The following is a 20,525-nucleotide window of genomic DNA, read 5'->3' on the forward strand; positions in this document are numbered from 1 at the left end:
ACCAAGGTCTAAAACTGAACGCCACAGGACATCATTTATACCAGTGGCAATTAAACTCTATAACTCCTCCCCCTTTATTCGGGAGCTGTCATGACAAAATAATCAATAGAACTCTTATCATGCCCTGATACACAGTGCAATACTATCACAATAACAATATCACACGCAAGACCACTAATTATACAATATTATGAAAATCATGTGTAATATTCATATATATTTGGTGTGCTATATCATTACTACTCTATGTGCAATATCAAATATTATGTGCAATATAATTATGGGTGCAATAACATAAATGTACAAGAGACAATTCTGCACCTTTCTGTACAGTCTGTAGTTTTTTAGTTTTCTCTATATATTTTTTATTCTATTTATATCTGTTTTTTCCCCCTATTGTATTTGTATCTTTTTAAATATGCAGCCACTGAAAAAACTATTTTCTTCGGGATTAATAAAGACCTATCTCATCTTACCTTAAGTTAATTTACTGAGGAAAAAATACACTTTATATTTACATTTACATTTAGGCATTTGGCAGATGCTCTTATGCAGAGCGACTTACAAAAAGTGCTTTAATGTTTACATCATTGGATACATACTTACACTGGGTTAACAACTTACTTTAACAATACTTACACTGGGTTAACAACTTACTCAATTAACAACTTACAATAACTAACTTTAACAATTTAATTGAACAATTTAACTGTAACAAATAACCAATTTACACATAAAATGTAGCAGGTGCACAAACTCACCATGCAGCAAAGAACACCAGAAATAAAAGTTTCAACGTCATTACTTTGCCACCAATGAGATGAGTTGTGGGAGTTACGTGATCTCGACATTATTAATTTACTTACAACTAATGACAAGGCAGGTGGATGGAGCGACACGTGCAGTCCCGCCCCAGATTCAGCCCGAATAATCTCGAATAATAAGGCATGTGGGTCGGGCGACATGTGCGACGTGTGACTAGCGATGTTCCCTGCTAATTTATACTTGCTTCACTACAAACGTTATATAAACAAACTCTCAAAGTATTAGACAAAAAGCCACCAGGGTATCATCACTGTAGCATCATTTAAAAGCACAAACTTATGACTTTCCAAAATTGTATGTACTTCGCCAATGTTTGCTTAGTGTACAGAATAATTAATAATCTGGCTGCACCTCCATTGGAGGAGTTTATATTATTACTCTCTGACAGTAGAAGAACAACCAGGGGGACCAGTAGAGGTCACTGTGCCGTACAGCACAGACGTACTAAGTTTGGCAGATCAGCCATCTCTATCAGAGCCTCTAATTACTGGAACTTCATACCAAACGAGATCACAGACATCAGTTCATTTACTGGTTTTAAATATAAGATAAAATTATGGCTTAAATCTACTCAATCATGTACTCATCAATCATAAACTCCAAAAATTCTTTACTGTCACATTGTCACGTTGTCAACATTGCATTGTTGCGTCTATTAATATAGAATTTTATTTGTCCCGCTGTTGTGTTTTGCAGATGTAAAATGTATTTTCTTTAATTATTTAATTAATTCATATTTTAATGAAGGAATATACCATGCTTTCTTTGTAAAAATTTCAGAATAATTAATACAAAACAGTCTGCATGTTTGTTTGTATTATAGTTACAAACATCACACATTTTCCTTATCTGATATTTTACCACGTTAACAATCAGTAATGGATTAATTATTAGTAATTACCAGTATCTCAGTGTAGATTTATTGTATGTAATGTGATGTCCTGTTCATGTGTGAAAATGATTCCTTAAGCTCCCTGATTCACTTTTTCACCACTGAGTTCTGGAATATACCCCGTGCGATCAGGGAAGAAAAACTCTGTAGATGTGATAACCTGGTCCTGATTCAGTACATTCAGGTCATTATTTTACTGCCCCAAAACGTTGCTGAGCCAAGAACTGAGCAACATTGAACTCTCTGACTCCTTGAACCAATAAATCTGCTAAGCCTCATACATACTGTAGCAGGCTGTGATGCACTGGGTATTCTGATGCCTTTCTATTGTGGTCTTTTGTTTGTGCTACATTAGCTTTTCTCTAGGATTGGGCCAGGTGGGCTGGCCTTTGGTCTCCATTGGTGTAGACGGATCTTACATATCCATGATCCTGTCATCAGTTTACTGGTATATAATTGATGATCAATGATATTTCAGTTTACTGATCGGCAGTGTCATGACTGATCAGTGTATCGGTGAAAAGACTGCCTATTAACATGATCTCCTTCAATTAGTGAAGCGTCTGTGATAGGATTGTTAGTTTGATTCCCAATTGATGCTGTAACCATTGTGGAATGAAGGGACCTAGCGCTCTTACATAAATCACGGCTCTACAACCAATCACAGGAGTCTGTGAGATCACGCAAGCGGAAGGAGCCCTGTCCTCTGAGTGTGTTATGCCGCTCCCAACGGTGTATAAACAAACAATTTAAAAAGATGCGGTCAGCTGGCGTTGCATGGTTCTTTGGTCGTCATCGACTGATTGTAGTAGCCTTTATGTCGGATCCCCCTAGTGAGAGGTGGGAATTAGATACAACTAAATGAGTAAGAAAACTGGGGAAAAAATTTAAATAACACACACACAAGGGTGAGTCAACAATATATACCATGATTTGTTGTAAAAAAAAAAAAAGGAATAATTAATACAAAACAGTCTTTTTAACTTATCCACACCCTTAGTGTAGAATTTTTTTAATGAACTTTTAGACAAGATTAATATATGATTTTCCACCATAATCTTCTTTTTAATACAGTTTGTCCATATTTACACCCGCTGCACCTGCACATCAGTGACTGGGGAGACAGTTAGGGTTAGGGTTAGTAGTGGGTATTTTGCAACACCACCTTACTAATAATATTTACTAGACTTTCTCAAATAGGAATTTAATTTGTAGCGTGGCCACATAAATGGGTCATTTTATAAAGCAGGGAATTCACTAAGGACTGATAAAGCACCCCTGCGCCGGGAAATGAACCTAATAGGTTTTAGTTTGTCCCATTTGACAGTGTTTGGTTCCGGGGTTGAGCTCGATGTCCCAGCACGAGGGAATCCTGATGACTTGTCGAGTCATGTGACCCGACATAAAAGAGGAACCGGCAAACAACTCGGTGTGGAGAGTATAAGGAGACAGCGCTGTAATTATGCAAGAGAGAGTGATTACCGTGGCGAGCGGACTTTCACGTTTACTGGATTTATCCTTGCCGGACTCATTCACTGAACCTCTTCATACGTTTTCGTGCTCCCAGACTGAATACACATTCAGTAATAACCTGGACTCTGACACACACACGTGCATTTTTTGTATTTTGTATATATTTTGTATATATTGTGTTTTTTTTTTTTGTCACTTAATACATTTTGAGTTTTGGTTAACTTGTTGTTGTTTGTCTTTTCTTGCTTCGCTAGGCCTACATCACACCAGAAGTTAGATTCTAAACTCCGTTATTATGTAAAAAAGTTTTTTTAACACAGCTGATTGTTACAAATTAATAAAATTTTCTCTAAACAAGATATTGATTGAATTGACAATTGTTAAAAGCGCTATACAAATAAAATTGAATTGAATTGAATTGAATAGACAATTGGAAGACCTTTGAGGGCAAAGCTGGCCTGTTAGGGCGGGACGGTGTCCATCCCACTCTGGGATGTGCTGCCCTAATTTCCTGTAGTATAGCTCATAATCTCAGAAGAGGTCTAGTTAATCGATGACTACACAGAGCCCAGGCCAGGGAGCAGACAAACAGGCTAAACTAACCATCTGCTAGCTGCATAGAGTCGTCAGGGTTCACTATATTGAGAATGTGTCTGTTCCCCAAGCTAAACAAAAATATAAAAAGACTCAGAAAGTTTGTTTTAGTAATTTAATTAACATAGATACCACAAACTTGGATCACACTGAATGTGCAGCCGGCACCTCTGATCTGAAGCTAGGACTGTTAAATATTAGATCTCTCGCATTTAAAGCAGTTATTATTAAAAAAATTATCACGGATCAAGAGTTTGTTATACTCTGTTTAACAGAAACCTGGATGAGTATGTAGCTCTAAATGAAGCTAGTCCTCCTGGATACAGCTACATACACCAGCCTCGGCTAACTGGTAGAGGAGGACGCATCGCAGTTATTTACAATGATAATCTGTCTATCGTACAAAAACATGGCACAAATTTAATTCAAATTCTCTATAGTAACTGTGGGAGAACTTGGGAAGGTTATAAACGAGACGTGCTGCTGCATTCTGGATCAGTTGCAGGGGACGAATCGTGGACAGAGGCAGGCCTGCCAGGAGTGAGTTGCAGTAGTCCAGTCTTGAAATAACAAGGGACTGAACAGATCTCAGATCACTGTTTTGTCTCAATTAAAGTGTCTCATAGTAATAATGTACGTACAGCACCGCACTACCATATTAAACATTCACATCAACTACCACACAGAGCTTTACCAGTAATCTCCCAGAGTTATCAACTTTGATTGGATCACCGTCTGACCCTACAGAACTCGATCAGGCGACTGAATATTTAGAGTCGACGTTCCGTTATACCATAGATCAAGATCTCGCGACCCCCACTATCAAAAACAAGCAATAAACATAAGCCGTCTACAGTATTTTGACTACATTTACTATACAGTACATCAAAATAAGTTTGGCTTACCTACTTTCATGAAGCCGGGATTCATACTTTCATGAGCAAGCACTTCTGAACAGATTACACATTGAGGGAAATCTACGTTGTCAACAGTAGAGCAAGTGAATCCATACTTTATGAATTCTTTCTGATATTTTCGACGTTTCCTTCTTTGGTCTGACGGGGTCTTGCTCTTATGCTTGGTCGATGTACATGGTTCCAATGACTCAGACAAACTGTCCACAATTTCCGTAACATTCTTAGATTTGTGAATAACAAATTTTTTCCGTCTCGGCAGTTGCAGTTTTCATGTGCTGTGTGTGGTTTTCACGTTGTGCGCTGTAGCAATAACTAGTGAGCCAGTCGCTGCACTGTGACGTCATATCTTTAAGTCGCAAATTTATTTTTTTTAAACACTCAGTTTAAACACTCTCACTCAATCAGTAATATCTTTACAGATCAGAAAATATTTATTTATTTATAGCATTTACTTGTAATACTGAAAAGTGTGTATTGTAATCACAAAAAAAGCCAATTTTTTAATCCCTCTCGCGACCTCATGAAATTTTTCAGCGACCCCCAGTTTGGGAACCACTGCCTTAGATAATGCTCCATTTAAAAAATAAATTATTAAGAGATAAGAAGCACGTGTCCTGGTAAAACGACCACACACGCACTTTAAAACAACTGCTCGGAAATTAAAACGTAAATGGCTCAAACTAAATTGTTAATATTTCGAATAGCATGGAAGGAAAGCGTCCTGAACTATAGAAAAGCTCTTAGTGTAGCTAGATCAACATATCTCTCCACTCTTATAGAAAATAACAAAAGTAATCCTAGATTTGTATGTAATACCATAGCCAAATTAACTAGAAATAAGACCACTGCAGAAATCTCCACAAAATCGTGCAAGAGTAAGGACTTTATAACCTTTTTTTATAATACACTTGTAAATATCAGGCATGAAATTGAGGCTTTAAAACTTGACAATGTAATTGATGCAGATGTTAAACTAACCGTGTTAGATAGGGACCTAAAATACGTCACTCCCCTTTGAAGAGAATGAACTAATTTCACTCATCTCTTCTGCAAATTCATCAACCTGTATATTAGATCCTATACCAACACTTTTTCTTAAACAGATAGTACCAGCAATAACAGAACCCCTGTTGAGAATAATTAATTCTTCACTCAGCATTGGGTATGTTCCAAAATCTTTTAAATTAGCAGTTATTAAACCGATTATTAAGAAACCTCCCCCTTCATCTCTAAGATTCTGGGAAGATAGTAGCGGAGCAGCTATGCTCATATCTACATAGAAATAGCATACATGAACTGTATCAGTTAGGATTTAGGCCTCATCACAGCACAGAAACAGCACTCGTTAAAGAAGTAAATGACCTCCTATTGGCCTCTGACCAGGGTTGTGTAACTATGCTTGTATTACTCGACTTCAGTGCAGCTTTTGACACCATTGATCATAGTATTCTTCTTCACAGATTAGAAAATGTAGTAGGAATTAAGGGGACAGCCCTCTCCTGGCTCAGATCCTATTTGACTGATCGATATCAGTATGTAGACTTACAGTGGGAGCCACCTCAAACAGCCGCCTGGAGCCTGACAGGTCCATAACAGAACCATGACAAGTCCATGCACGATCCATGCACGGAATGTGATCCCCCACGATGACGCAGTTAACGATGCCCCGCCCCATAAACGCCCCCATGCGTAAAAAGATGGTTGCAATGCTGTCTAATCCCGCCAGGTGGAGCACTGACTGCTTCGGTTAACTGCAGTGTCCAAGCAGTCTACACTATGTTTAATATATAGGCAGTTCTTACATTGTTAACATAGTTTGATAAATAGGTGATGTGGTAAAAAAAAAAAAAAAAGTTAACAAAACTGATTTTTTTTAAGTCACTCAATACACAACACATGATGCTTATGCTATTTTAAATTAATTCATTTATTTATTAATTAAACTACTTATTGAAATATTTTTCAAGACATCCTTAATAATCCTTAAAGACACGGTAACATCTGTAATTTATCTATATCGATCATTGTACGTATGGAATACAAATGCAGGCTATGTACAGTATTTTACATTACAGTATATTTTCTCTATTTCCGTTTAATACACTGGTAGATAATATTTTGCTGCAAAGTTAAGCTTAAAATTTTACTTATGCTTGGGTTTATTTTCGTTATATTTTTGATGTTTTTGCAGATTTTTTTCGCTGATAGTCAAATATTGGCAAAACAAATCGATTGATGACGCATACTGTATTATCTGGAACAAATATCTGTCTATAGGATTCAGTATTTCTTTAGTCATTTAACCATACATAACATTTCCCCATCAAGGATCTGATGGGGCATCACCTACAGGATACTACTGTATTTTTACTGCTTATATTTTTCCTTAGTTTTATTTGATTTTGTGTGTGCGAGAGAAATTGAGAGAGAGAGCGCATGTGCTTGAGAGAGGGCTTATATTGTGATGTATCCAAGCCTGGTTTACTACTAATAAAAATGATCTCAATGTAACCCATGGGTCTCAATCACAAAATCAGCCAATACTGTAAACAGATGACACAACAAATTATATACTCTAAAACGTGCATTTTAAAATTTAAAAAATGTATACAAAAACATAAATATAAAAACAATCAACTATTATTGGTAAAGTCAGCCCGTGGCTGTTTAGGATCAAGTTTTCGGGGCTTCTCAGTCTTTCGTTAATTTTACTTCTGACTCAAAACCAATATGGCTTATTAAAGATGCACTGTTTATTTGGACATGGCTGTTCTGTAATGTTCAGCAAAATGAACACTGTTTACGGTTTGAATATACTGCACGTCTTAAAGTCATGATGTCATAGAGACAAGTCTCTTCAGATCCTTCTGCACTAATGTTATCATGGTGTAAATTATTAGCGAATTGATGTATTTCACTTGCGGACAAAATAGACCATGTGTCTGTTTAGTATTTCTTTTGAACAGCTTTGTTCATAGGTTTAATCAGCAATTTACAAGACAACGTTGATGCACTAACGGTTAAAGTGCCACAGGTGTGTGTGTGTGCTTCTGCATTCGTCAGGTTTGTCTGAGCTGGATTTACCACAAACACATTTGCGCGCTGGCAAGACGAAAAAAACCCATCTTAGCACAATCTAACAGTCAGTAGTGGGGGAGTCAGTACATTCTCCACTAAGATTTCTCACTTTACCTTTCTCACATTCCACTCCTCCTAAGTTTGTCTATGAAGTTCGTAAAACCCAAAGCATTTTTAAACTAGGAAAAAAATATATATGGGTCACTTAAGCACAAAATAGCACAGACACAAATGATCAAGTGTTTAATTGTTGTTGTTTTCTCAAACATAATTTTCCCCACTTAATGTTTATAAAGATTCAGACCTAAAACACAAACACACACCAAAGAGCAAAGTGGAGATGCGCATTCACTGGCTGGGGATAGTTTCACTGTACCATGAAGACGGTTCTGGCCTCGACTGGTGTTCACAGCTGTTTCTCTGAGGACTTGACTTGGCTGCAGTTGCTTGATACTTCAGGACTGGAATTTCCTACAAGCCTACCTGAGTCTCCAATAAACTACCTGGACTCCATATTAATATCAATTACTAAATCAACTGTTATAGCTAAACTGGCTGCCACCTAACACAGTATGAATGCAGATAAATTCCTGCTTTCTGTTTCACCCAAATAAGGATGGGTTCCCTGTTGAGTCTGCTTGCTCACAAGGGGCTAACTGATCCATTTTGATTCATACACATTCACATTCCATACAAATTTAAATATTTTTTTATGATTTTGTAAAGCTGCTTTGCTACAATGACAATTGTTAAATGCGCTATATAAATAAAACCTAATTAAATCGAATTGTTTGTGAAGTCGTGATTGATGTGAGAGCGCTAAGTCCCTCCATTCCACCCTTCTGAAAGAGCACGGCCAATCAGCTCTCACTAGGCCCCAGGCTGCGGTAAGCTACAGCATTAATTGGAAATCGATCCGACCACAGACGCTTCACTAATTGAAGGAAATTGTGTGAACAGAAAGTGTTTTCACAGCACAGCTTTACACTGATCAACCATGACACCGCCAACCGATTAATTTAATATCATTGATCATCAATTATATACCAGTAAACTGAAGACAGGATCATAGACACCTAAGGTCCGTCTACACCAACGGGGACCAAAGGCCAGCCCACCTGCCCAATTCTACAGAAAAGCTAATGTAGCACAAACAAAAGGCCACAAAAGAAAGGCATCAAAATACCCAGTGCATCACAGCCTGCTGTGTATGAGGCTTAGCGGATTTAATGGTTGAAGGAGTCAAAGAGTTCAATGTTGCTTAGTTCTTGGCTCAGCAACGTTATGGGGCAATAAAATAAAGTCAGCTGATGACCTGAATGCACTGAATCAAGACCAGGTTATCACATTTACATTTAGGCATTTGGCAGATTTACAAAAAGTGCTGTAAAGTTTACATCACTGGATAGATACTTACACTTAGTTAACTAGGTTAATACCTAAGTGCCATTAGTCAAACAACTGGAGAGAGTTTTTTTTTTTGGGGGGGGGGTGAATAAGTCCGAGTACTGGAGCTGTACGGACATCTAGAGCAGTGGTTCGCAAACTGGGGGTCGCTGAATAATTTCATGGGGTCGTGAGAGGGATTAAAAAATTATGTCTTTTTTGTGATTATAATACACACTTTTCAGTATTACAGGTAAATGCTATAAATAAATATTTTCTGATTTGTAAAGATATTACTGATTGAGTGTGAGTGTTTAAATTGAGTGTTTAAAAAAATAAATTTGTGACTTAAAGATATGACGTCACTGTGCAGCGACTGGCTCACTAGTTATTGCTACAGCGCACAGCGAAATTGTGAACAGTTTGCCTGAGTCATCTGAACCAAGTACTTCGACCAAGCATAAGAGCAAGACCCCGTCAGACCAAATAAGGAAACGTCGAAAATATCAGAAAGAATTCATAAAGTATGGATTCACTTGCTCTACTGTTGACAACGTAGATTTCCCTCAATGTGTAATCTGTTCAGAAGTGCTTGCTCATGAAAGTATAAAGCCCGGCAAACACGATTGCTCAACAAGCAAAAAAAAAGTAAAAAAAAAAAAAAGTAAACCCTTCCCATTAAAAGGTAAGCCAAAATTATTTTGATGTATAGTAAATGTAGTCAAAATACTGTGAACAGCTTGTTCTGTTTATTGCTTGTTTTTGATAGTGGGGGTCGCGAGCTCTTGTCGATCTTCAATTAGGGTTCGCTGGCTTGAAAGTTTGAGAACCACTGATCTAGAGGAACTACCTAGGTGCCAGAACAGAAAAGAATCTGGATAAATGCCGCCCTCGATCCCTGAGAGATGGCGGGATGAGGTAAGCAGTGCTGGAGGATCAGACAGAACATGGTGCAGTGTGTGGTGTGATTAGAGCAGAGAGGTAAGTGGGTGCTGGGCCATTTTTAGCTTTGTAGGCAAGCATCAGCGTTTTAAATATGATGCAGGCAGCTACAGGAAGCCAGTGCAGGGAGCGAAGGAGTGGGGTGGTGTGGGAGAACTTGGGAAGGTTAAAAGCGAGACGTGCTGCTGCATTCTGGATCAGTTGCAGAGGACGAATCGTGGACAGAGGCAGGCCTGCCAGGAGTGAGTTGCAGTAGTCCAGTCTTGAAATAACAAGGGACTGAACAAGCACCTGAGTAGCCTGTGAAGAAAGAAATGGGCGAAATCTTCTGATATTGTAAAGAAGAAATCTACAAGAGCAAGTAAGGTTAGCGATGTGTGGGAAAAACGACAGATGATTGTCCACAGTTACCCCAAGATTGCGGCCGGTGGCTGAAGGAGTGATTTAATTGTTGTTTGATCACAGTCATCTACAGAGTTTTTCTTCCCTGATTCCATGGGGTATATTCCAGGACTCCGACTGTAAGTTTCGACTGTAAGGACTCCGACTGAGTGGTTCCGGGAGCATGAGGAATCATTTTCACACATGAACTGGGCACCACATTACATACAGTAAAACTACACTGAGATACTGGTAATTACTAATGATTAATCAATTGTTGTTTGACATATTAATACTTGGACTAATCCCCCTGTCCCACCCACCTCCTCCCTACCAAAAAAAAAAAACTTCCCAGTCAAACTTCTCAATTGTGTTTGAATGATGGCACTTAGTTAATAACCTGTAACCCAGTGTATCTATTCAGCAACGAAAGCTTCAAAGCAATTTTTTTTCTGGATGAGAGCGTCTGCCAAATGCCTAAGAGTAAATTTAAATAACGTGGTAAAATATCAGATAAGAAAATTCTGTGACGTTTGTAATTATAATACAGACAAACATGCAGACCGTTCTGTATTAATTATTTAGAAATATTTTACAACAAAGCATTCATTAAAAAAATGAATTAACTAAATTAAAACATGGACTTTTGCAGCTATCGGTTTTAACAAGACCATTTTGAAAAACATTTTTTAAATGTTTTAACAATACTAATACATTAAAAACTGAACAGAGATGAAGAGAATTGTAAGACAATATGACTGTGAACTTTTGTTTAAATTTAGTTCTAAACAGTCTGAGAATCAGTGTAAATTAAATCATGATGCCAGTATCATCACACTTATTATTATTATAAAATTTCTTGACAATTCATCTGTATGCATTAAATGAACATGTTTAAATGAACCTTAGTCCACAGGGTTAACAGTCATGCAACTTCTCGTATATGTATGATGGCGATGGTTTGTTTCAAGATTTCTTCTTCCTGACCGTGTTGAGCAGTGTTGAGCATCTCCTCTGCTAAACGAACGCAATGATGGCTTTGGACATGCTTCTGTTGTGTAAAACTCTTCCCGCATTCTGTGCAGTGAAACGGCTCCTCTCTTGTGTGAATGCGCTTGTGTTTCGCAAAATTACTTCTGTAATTAAACCTCTTGCCGCACTGTAAGCAGTGATACGGCTTCTCTCCAGTGTGAATCCGCTGGTGTATTTCTAAATATTCTTTAGATTTATAACTCTTCCCGCATTCTGTGCAATGATACGGCTTCTCTCCTGTGTGAATGCGCTTGTGTTTCACACAATTACTTTTGTTAGTAAAACTCTTGCCGCATTGTAAGCAGTGGTACGGCTTCTCTCCAGTATGAATCCGCTGGTGTATTGCTAAAGCTTCCTTGGTTTTATAACTCTTCATGCACTCTGCGCAGTAATACGGCTTCTCCCCTGTGTGAGTGCGCTCGTGATTCACTAAACTACTTCTGTTAAGAAAACTTTTCCCGCATTCTAAACAGTGTTGCAGCTTCTCTCCGGTGTGAATGCGCTTATGTCTTGCAAAATTACTTCGCGCAGTAAAACTCTTGCTGCACTGAAAGCAATGATACGGCTTCTCTCCAGTGTGAGTCCGCTGGTGTATTACCAAAGTTTCCTTGAGTTTAAAACTCTTCCCGCACTCTGAGCAGTGGTACGGCTTCTCTCCTGTGTGATCGCGCTTGTGTATTTGAAGATGACTCTGTTGTTTAAAACTCATTCCACACTCTGCGCAGTAATAAGGCTTATCTCCAGTGTGAATTCGTTGGTGTCTCAATAACCCTCCAAGTTGAGAAAAACTCTTTCCACACACTGTGCAGTAATGAGGTTTCTCTCCCGTGTGAATCCGCTGGTGTTTTATAAAATTGCCTCTCCCAGTAAAACTCTTTCCGCACTCGCAGCGATATGGCTTCTCTCCTGAATGAATTCGCCGATGACTACGGAGAGTATCCGCTTGATTGAAACTCTTTCCACATTCGGTGCAGGAATAAGGCCTTTCTCCAGTGTGAATCCGCTGATGTGTCACTAAAGATCCTTTTTCAGTAAATCGCTTTTCACATAGTGAGCAGGAAAAAGGCTTCTCTCCAGTGTGAGTGCGTTGGTGTTTAACGAAACTTCCTTTCACACTAAAACTCTTTCCGCACTCTGTACAGTAATACGGCTTCTCTTTTGACAGTGTTTGGAGATTATTCTCCTTAGTAAAACTCATTTTGACGTTACAAGGCGAGTACCAGATGTACTGTAGTCATCCGACAGCTGGAGATTCTGAAGAGTAGAGACAAGAATTCTCTTGTTTAATCTTTTTTCATTTAATTATACTGTGATCTCTTGGTGTGTTTGCAGAATTACCAACAGGAGAAGACTTGCAATTAGGCATTCCTTCCTTGACCAGAAAAAGATAAAAACTTCAGTTAGTTATGCATTACACATGAAAAGAAGGTTCAGATAAAAATCTGAAAAGCAGTAATTTTTTTTTTTATTCAAGAAAGTTAGCAATAATGGAAACAAAGTGAAAAGCAATTTCCTCCATATTTTTTTTGCTTTCCCATGACCCTGTGATTTGCCTACCCTGTGAGTAGGAAACACTGGTAGCTGACATACGATGATTAAATGGGGCTGGGCATTTGCAGAGTGCAAACCTTTCAGAAAATACAGAGGCAATAATTATCAAAAATGAATTTATTAAAAAAATTTAATCATTAAAACAGTCCTAAAAATCCTTCAAGTTTTTCTTCATATTTTCACTTAATCCAATTTAAAATAGCCTCAGCTAACTAACTGTTTCAGGGTTGAATCCCAACTAGCGTTGAATGGAAAGCTAATGCAATTGTAGGATGTACAATCCCTCTTGTTTCCCACACCAAGTAGGGCCCTTGTCTAGAGATTAGAGAGGGCTTTGGGATTCAGTCTTCTGTTAGAAATTAGTTAGCTTTGTATCTTGTACCTTTATGTTGCACATAAAGAAAGCGGTGAGAAGAGTCAGGATCCTGTCAGTGCGGTGGCGGAAGCTCACACTCACATTCCTTAGCATTAGGGAGGATCGAAACAGATCATGGATGGTTCAGAGGCAATCCTGGATGACTTAGAAGCAATTACTGACGTGTTGTTTAAGTGTTGTTGAAGATGTGTGACAGTGGGCTTACAGCCAGCACATGCTTCACAGAACTCGATCAAGTGATTGAATATCTAGAGTAAAAACATCAATATAGCTTAGATAATGTAGCTCAAGTTAAAAGAAAAATGATTAGAGATAAGAAACTCGCTCCTTGGTATAATGACCACACACGCACTCTAAAACAAACCGCTCTGAAATTAGAACGCAAATGGCGTCAAACTAAATTGTTAGTTTTCCAAAGAGCTTGGAAGGAGAGCATCCTGAACTATAAAAGAGCTCTCAGTGCTGCTAGATTAATGTATCTCTCCACTCTTATAGAAAATAACAGAGATTTTAGAATTTCTTATAGAAGACCTAGATTTTTATTTAATACCATAGCTAAATTAACTAAAAAAAAGACAATCTTCACAACAACAACATACAGTACTGAGGATTTCATGGACTTTTTCAATAACAAAATCATAAATATTAGGCAAAAAATTCAGGCTTTGAAACCAGACAATTTAAGTTCTGGTAAATGAATCACATCACATCAGAACCTAGAATACTTTAATCCCCTTGAAGCGAGAGAACAAATTTTACTCATCTCCTATTCAAAATCATCAACCTGTGAATTAGATCCTATACCGACACATTTTCTCAAGCAGATAGTTCCAGCAATAACAGAACCCCTGTTGAAAGTAATTAACTGTTCACTCAGCAGTGGGTATGTTACTAAGTCCCTTAAATTAGCAGTTATTAAACCACTAATCAAGAAACCTAACCTTGACCCCTGTCAGCTTTACAATCACAGACAGATATCAAACCTCCCCTTTATCTCTAAAATTCTAGAAAAGTTAGCATCACAGCAGCTATGTTTATATCTACATAGGAATAGCATACATGAACTGTATCAGTCAGAATTTAGGCCTCATCACAGCACAGAGACAGCACTCGTTAAAGTAGTAAATGACCTCCTAGTGGCCTCTGCTCAGGGTTGTGTCATTATACTTGTGTTACTCGACCTCAGTGCAGCTTTTGACACTATTGATCATAGTATTCTCCTTCACAGATTAGAAAATGTAGTAGGGATTAAGGGAACGGCCCTCTTATGGCTCAGATCCTATTTGACTGATCGTTATCAGTTCGTAGATTTAGATGGTGACCATTCCTCATCTTCTCAAGTTGAGTTTGGTGTTCCACAGGGTTCTGTTTTAGGCCCACTGCTTTTTCCCTTTACATGCTTCCTCTGGGCAACATAATTCGTAAACAGGGTATTCGTTTTCATTGTTATGCTGATGACACACAAGTATACGTCAGCAAAACCAGATGGGAAAAACCAGTTTACTAAAGTTGAGTAATGTGTGCAGGACATAAGAAATTGGATGTTAATTAATTTCCTTCTGCTTAATCCTGATAAGACAGAAGTTCTAGTCATAGGACCACAAGCAGCTAGAAGTAAGCTTTCTGATCACACTGTGATTTTAAATGGCCTTTCTGTTCCATCAAGTGCAACAGTAAAAGACCTCGGTGTGATTATAGATTCCAGCCTTTCATTTGAAGCACATGTAGATAATATTACCAGGATAGCATTCTTTCACCTCGTAATATTGCCAAGATAAGAAATATATTGCCACCAAATGATGCAGAAAAACTAGTTCATGCTTTTATCACGTCTAGGTTGGATTATTGTAATGCCTTATTGTCTGGTTGTTCAACTAGGTGCATAAACAAGCTTCAGCTAGTCCAGAATGCAGTAGCATAAGTCCTCACTCAAACCAGAAGATACGAGCACATCACACTTATCTTATCTTTACTTCATTGGCTCCCTGTGAAATTTCGCATTGATTTTAAAATACCACTTTGGACATATAAAGCATTAAATAGTCTCGCACCGCAGTATCTGAGTGAACTGCTAGTGTCTTACGATCCGCCACGCCTACTTCGATTAAAGGATGCAGGTTGCTTATTAGTACCGCGTATTATGAAAACTACAGCAGGGGGCAAACTTTTTCTTACAAAGCCCCAAAGTTATGGAATAGTCTTCCAAATAGTGTTCGGGACTCAGACACAGTCTCAGTGTTTAAGTCCAGGCTAAAAACCTATTTATTTATTTAATTAAGCATTTTTATAAATAGATTTGCGTTAGGTAAAGGAGCAGATCTGGAGGACTCATGGACATAGAGTATTATGGTAAACTGGTATGTTTATATGCTGTCCTCCTCACTCTCATTGATCACTCAGGTTTGTTGACGGTGAGGTGATTGGTTGCTTTACATCTCAGAGAGCCCTCATGTCTGTGTTTCCTTCTGGCTCTCCTTTTTAGTTATGCTGTCATAGATAGTCCTGCCGGTGTCTCTGCTTGCACACTACAGTAAATATACATTTACATTATACATTATATGACTTTGACCAGACCTAATTGTTATCTCTCCTCTTCTGCGCTCTCTCTATTGCTCTTTCTCTTCCCTGTCCCCACTCTCTCCTTCCCCCTCTCCTTCGAGCTACACTTGTTGGTCTGAGCTGCCAGTGATCCAGACTCCCTCTGCCCTCCGGACCTGTCTGACCCATCCTGGTGCCCCGCTTCTGGTTGGAGATCTCGTCACATGGATGCCCCGTGTGTCTCTTTGGGATGCGTCTCGTGTCTGGGGATGGTTCTCTCTACCTAGAAGCCGGTTCTGGCCTCGACTGGTGTTGACAGCTGTTTCTCTGAGGACTTGACTGTTCGATAGTTCAGGACTGGAACTTCATACAAGTCTACCTGAGTTTTCAATACCTAACTGGACTCCATATTAACATCAATTAACATCAACTGTTATACTGAACTTCCTGCGAACTAACACACAGTATGAATGCAGATCAATTCCTGCTCTCTGTTTCACCAAAATGAGAATGGGTTCCCTGTTGAATCTGGTTCCTCTCAAGGTTTCTTCCTATTACCATCTCAGGGAGTTTTTCCTTGCCACTGTCGCCCTCGGCTTGCTCACCGGGGACTATCTGACCATTTAGATTCATACACATTCGAATTCCATACAAACTTAAATAATTCTTTGAATTGTGTAAATCTGCTTTGGGACAATGGCAATTGTTAAAAGCGCTATACAAATAAAATTTTATTGAATTGAATAGAGTGCACCACCCATAGGATTATTAAAAAACGTGACATTTTACCACCTCAGACGCCTTCAAAGTCTGTACACATAACTCAACAGTGTGGCTCCTTGGGCATTTGCACTTACATTGTTTCAGGACTGCTCACATTCACCATGTTAAAAACAATCAGTTGCAGACTGTACGTCAAAAAAATATTTAAATTACAGAGAAATACTTAAATACTTAATCACTGCATTTACTGAACTGAAGACTAATGCCACACCAGTGCTGTTTATATGCACCCAAGTTTGCATGCATATGATTGAAATGCCTTACAGCTTTTGTGATTTTTAAATGACTAACTCTAAACCAAACAGCTCATTTACACATCATTAGTTCAACTTACCTTAGAGAACGATTTAAACCATCACAGATATATAACCACTGTCTATATTTTAACTCATTAAGATCTATCTGTGTTTCTGTGTGCAGATGATAAGCAGAATCATGGCGCTGTAAAAACCAGGAAGTGACGTCAGGAGGCGGAGTCTGACGGCCATATTTGTCCTTAAAGCTGCAGCTTACAAATTTGCAAAAATAAACCTTTATATCAACAGTAATCTTAAATCTGCATAGCTAGTTATATAACTAGAAATATATAAACCTTTTTTATATTTACAAGTACATAATTTATATATAAATATGTATATTTTGTAAACATTAGCATGGAAATAATTTCATCAGTATAAGGATGTTTACACTGAAACACACAAACGGAATAAAATGTACCATTTACAATTTCAATTGAAAATAATTTTAGCCTACATGGTTCTGTAAATAAATTATTGTTGTGTAAATAATGTCATTTCACGTGTCTCTGATTTAAGTATACCAATATGGCCGCCTGGCTTCAGGGAAATTACGTCATGTCGGCTCGCGCTATTATATTCAGATTAACGGAACAGCCGGATTTCTTCTTCTTCGACGTTTCATTGCAATTACTGCCCTCTACTGTCCACTATTGTTTTACACCTGTGTACAAAGACTTCCACTTTAGTTTTTGTAATTAACAAAACATTTCACACAAAACACATGAATTACTCTGGTAATAAAAATGTACCTCAGCAAGTTATTTGTTAAAGAATACTGAGTCCAAAGGAGAGATGTAGGAGTAGTTTAAAGCGGGATAGTGATGGGAAATTAGGATCATTTCAGTGACTCGGTTCATTGAATTTAGTTTAGTCTAGTCATTTAGTTAATTTCATTCTTTTGATCAGAAATAAAATAAAATTTCTACATACACAAATGTTTGCCTTTATTAAAAAGTAATTAAAACATTTTAATTCAGCTAAGGACGTACGATAAACAGAATGAGCAGCTCATCTCTCCGCTGAAAGTGGAAAAGTGTCCGTTTAATCTTCAGTGATGATGTTGAATTCATGGTAAGTATTAAGGAGTTTTCTCCCATTTTTCTTATACATCTTGGATGCCTGTCGCTGCTGCTGTGGAAATCTAACACTACTGACGTTAAATATTGAATATTTATTCAAACAAAAACTGATACCAGTATAAAACACTCTTGAAACGTGTATAACTTAGATTACTAGCCTCTATAATACTAAGGATTTCTTTATTAAAATTGCATTTTTTTTGTACTCTTTTAATATAATGTTGTCCTCGATAATAGTGATAAGTATATAAATCCTTTATCAAGCTCCATTTTTTTCATGACTTTTTTTTATTCCCTGAGAATTTTTTTTTCCCTTCCCCGGTGAAGTGAAGTTCACTTGTTCAGGGTACTCTGCAGGGTATTTCAGGCCGACTGCAACTCACCTTCAGGAGATGTACTGCTTAATTCAGTTTCCTATACATAACCTATGGAGGATTTGCAATGCTTTACGCATGTGCTTCCAGGAGAAAATGAATGAATCACTCTTTGAGACTACTCTTCTGCTCCTTCTGCTTGCATGATCTCACAGACGCCCATGATTGTTTGTAGAGCCGTGATTGATGTGAGAGCGCTAGGTACCTCCATTCCACCTTTCTAAAAGAACACGGCCAATCAGCTCTCTCTAGGCCCCGGGCTGCGGGAAGCTACAGCATCTATTTGGATTCTAACTAACAATCCTATCACAGACTCTTCACTAATTGAAGGAGATTATTTGAATAGGAAGTCCTTTCACAACACAGCCTTTCCTCAATCAGCCATGACACAGCCAACCAGTGAATCGAATATCACTGATCATACACTGAACAAAAATATAAACGCAACACTTTTATTTTTGCTCCCATTTTTCATGAGCTGAACTCAAAGATCTGTAACATTTTCTACATACACAAAAGACCCATTACTCTCAAATATTGTTCACAAATCTGTCTAAATCTGTGATAGTAAACACCTCTCATTTGCCGAGATAATCCATCCCACCTCCCAGGTGTGGCATATTAAGGTGCTGATTAGACAGCATGAATATTGCACAGGTGTGCCTTAGACTGGCCACAATAAAAAGCCACTCTGAAATGTGCAGTGTGATCACACAGCACAATGCCACAGATGTCGTCACCATTTGCCTCACGCAGTGCAACACATCTCCGTCGCATAGAGTTGATCAGGTTGTTGATTGTGGGCAGTGAAATGTTGGTCCACTCCTCTTCAATAGCTGTGCAAAGTTGCTGAATATTGGCAGGAACTGGAACACGCTGTCGTATACGCCGATCCAGAACATCCCAAACATGCTCAATGAGTGACATGTCCGGTGAGTATGCTGGCCATGCAAGAACCAGGATGTTTTCAGCTTCCAGGAATTGTGTACAGATCCTTGCAATTTGGGGCTGTGTATCATGATGCAACATGAGGTGATGGTCGTGGATGAATGGCACAACAATGGGCCTCAGGATCTCGTCACGATATCTCTGTGCATTCACAATGCCATCAATAAAATGCACCCGTGTTTGTTGTCCATAATATCCCTTCCCATACCAGAGGTCCGTTCTTCGTACGTCGCTTGACACATCCGAGATGAATTGACACATCTAAGATGAGATCATCGTGCTAATTACGATCCGGCTAAGTTGGTTCTTTGAGCACACGTGTGGTTGATGATTAGTATAGCTGGACTGAGTTGTCTAGGATTATTGCGCGCTCGTGCGTTGGTTTAAAAGGCGATATGCATCGACAGTAGAAACACTGATCACAAGCCCTCCGATTGGTTGACGAAATGGAAAAAGAGCGGCTCAATTTTTTTTATAACACGTGTTATGCGCTGAAATGCCCCCCTGCCATGGATTGCCCCCCCTACATAATCGCTATCAAATATTATATTAGAACATAAATTCATAGGTTAATGGTTTACAAATTACAAATTACATGAGACAATAAAATAAAATAAGCAATATGAAAATAAATATGTTGTATATGAAAAAATAGAAATATTATGTATACTTTTATATTGTTTATTTTATAATAAAATTAGTTTCGTCCAATTTATCATTATAAAATATTAATTTTTAATAATTATTTGTTAGCATATTTTTATGACAAACCCCTGAAAAATAAATGTTACAAAATAAACATTATACAAGAGTTTGTAATAATGGTCTCGACGGCTGTCTCATGCCTAGGGTTTATTATAAAAGTAATATCATATTTGATAATACTAAACCTATGAATTTATGTTCATATATAATATTTGATAGCGATTATGTGTGTGTGTGTGTGTGTGTGTGTGTGAGTGGGGGGGAGTCCATGGCAGGGGGCATATACTTTTCTTTTTCCACGTGAGTCAGTCATGCTCTTTAACCAATCAGATGTGACCTCGCCATTTCAACC

The 20,525-nt window shown here is 38.1% G+C and overlaps 1 protein-coding gene across 3 annotated transcripts; it reads right to left on the reverse strand.

The window, feature by feature from the left end:
* Positions 1-7,422: 7,422 nt before the first annotated feature.
* LOC128527099 (zinc finger protein 418-like) lies at positions 7,423-17,201 on the reverse strand. Of its 3 annotated transcripts, XM_053499398.1 has the most exons (3): positions 17,103-17,201; positions 12,859-12,892; positions 7,423-12,774 (listed from the first exon to the last, which is right to left on the reverse strand). In XM_053499398.1, the coding sequence occupies exon 3, from the start codon at positions 12,716-12,718 to the stop codon at positions 11,414-11,416; it is 1,305 nt and encodes a 434-aa protein (XP_053355373.1). In that variant the 5' UTR covers positions 12,719-12,774; positions 12,859-12,892; positions 17,103-17,201; the 3' UTR covers positions 7,423-11,413. The 3 variants fall into 3 exon arrangements, with proteins under 3 accessions (XP_053355373.1, XP_053355371.1, XP_053355372.1); XM_053499396.1 differs by having other exon boundaries at positions 7,423-12,888; XM_053499397.1 differs by lacking the exon at positions 17,103-17,201 and adding an exon at positions 13,078-13,098 and having other exon boundaries at positions 7,423-12,888.
* Positions 17,202-20,525: the final 3,324 nt, after the last annotated feature.

This window comes from Clarias gariepinus, chromosome 6, assembly GCF_024256425.1.
Source record: "Clarias gariepinus isolate MV-2021 ecotype Netherlands chromosome 6, CGAR_prim_01v2, whole genome shotgun sequence".
In the NCBI taxonomy this organism is placed as follows: Eukaryota; Metazoa; Chordata; class Actinopteri; order Siluriformes; family Clariidae; genus Clarias; species Clarias gariepinus.

What these genes read in the sequence shown, in the direction of transcription:
- LOC128527099 (XM_053499396.1), bottom strand. Translation starts at nt 12,718, where the DNA reads ATGAGTTTTACTAAGGAGAATAATCTCCAAACACTGTCAAAAGAGAAG.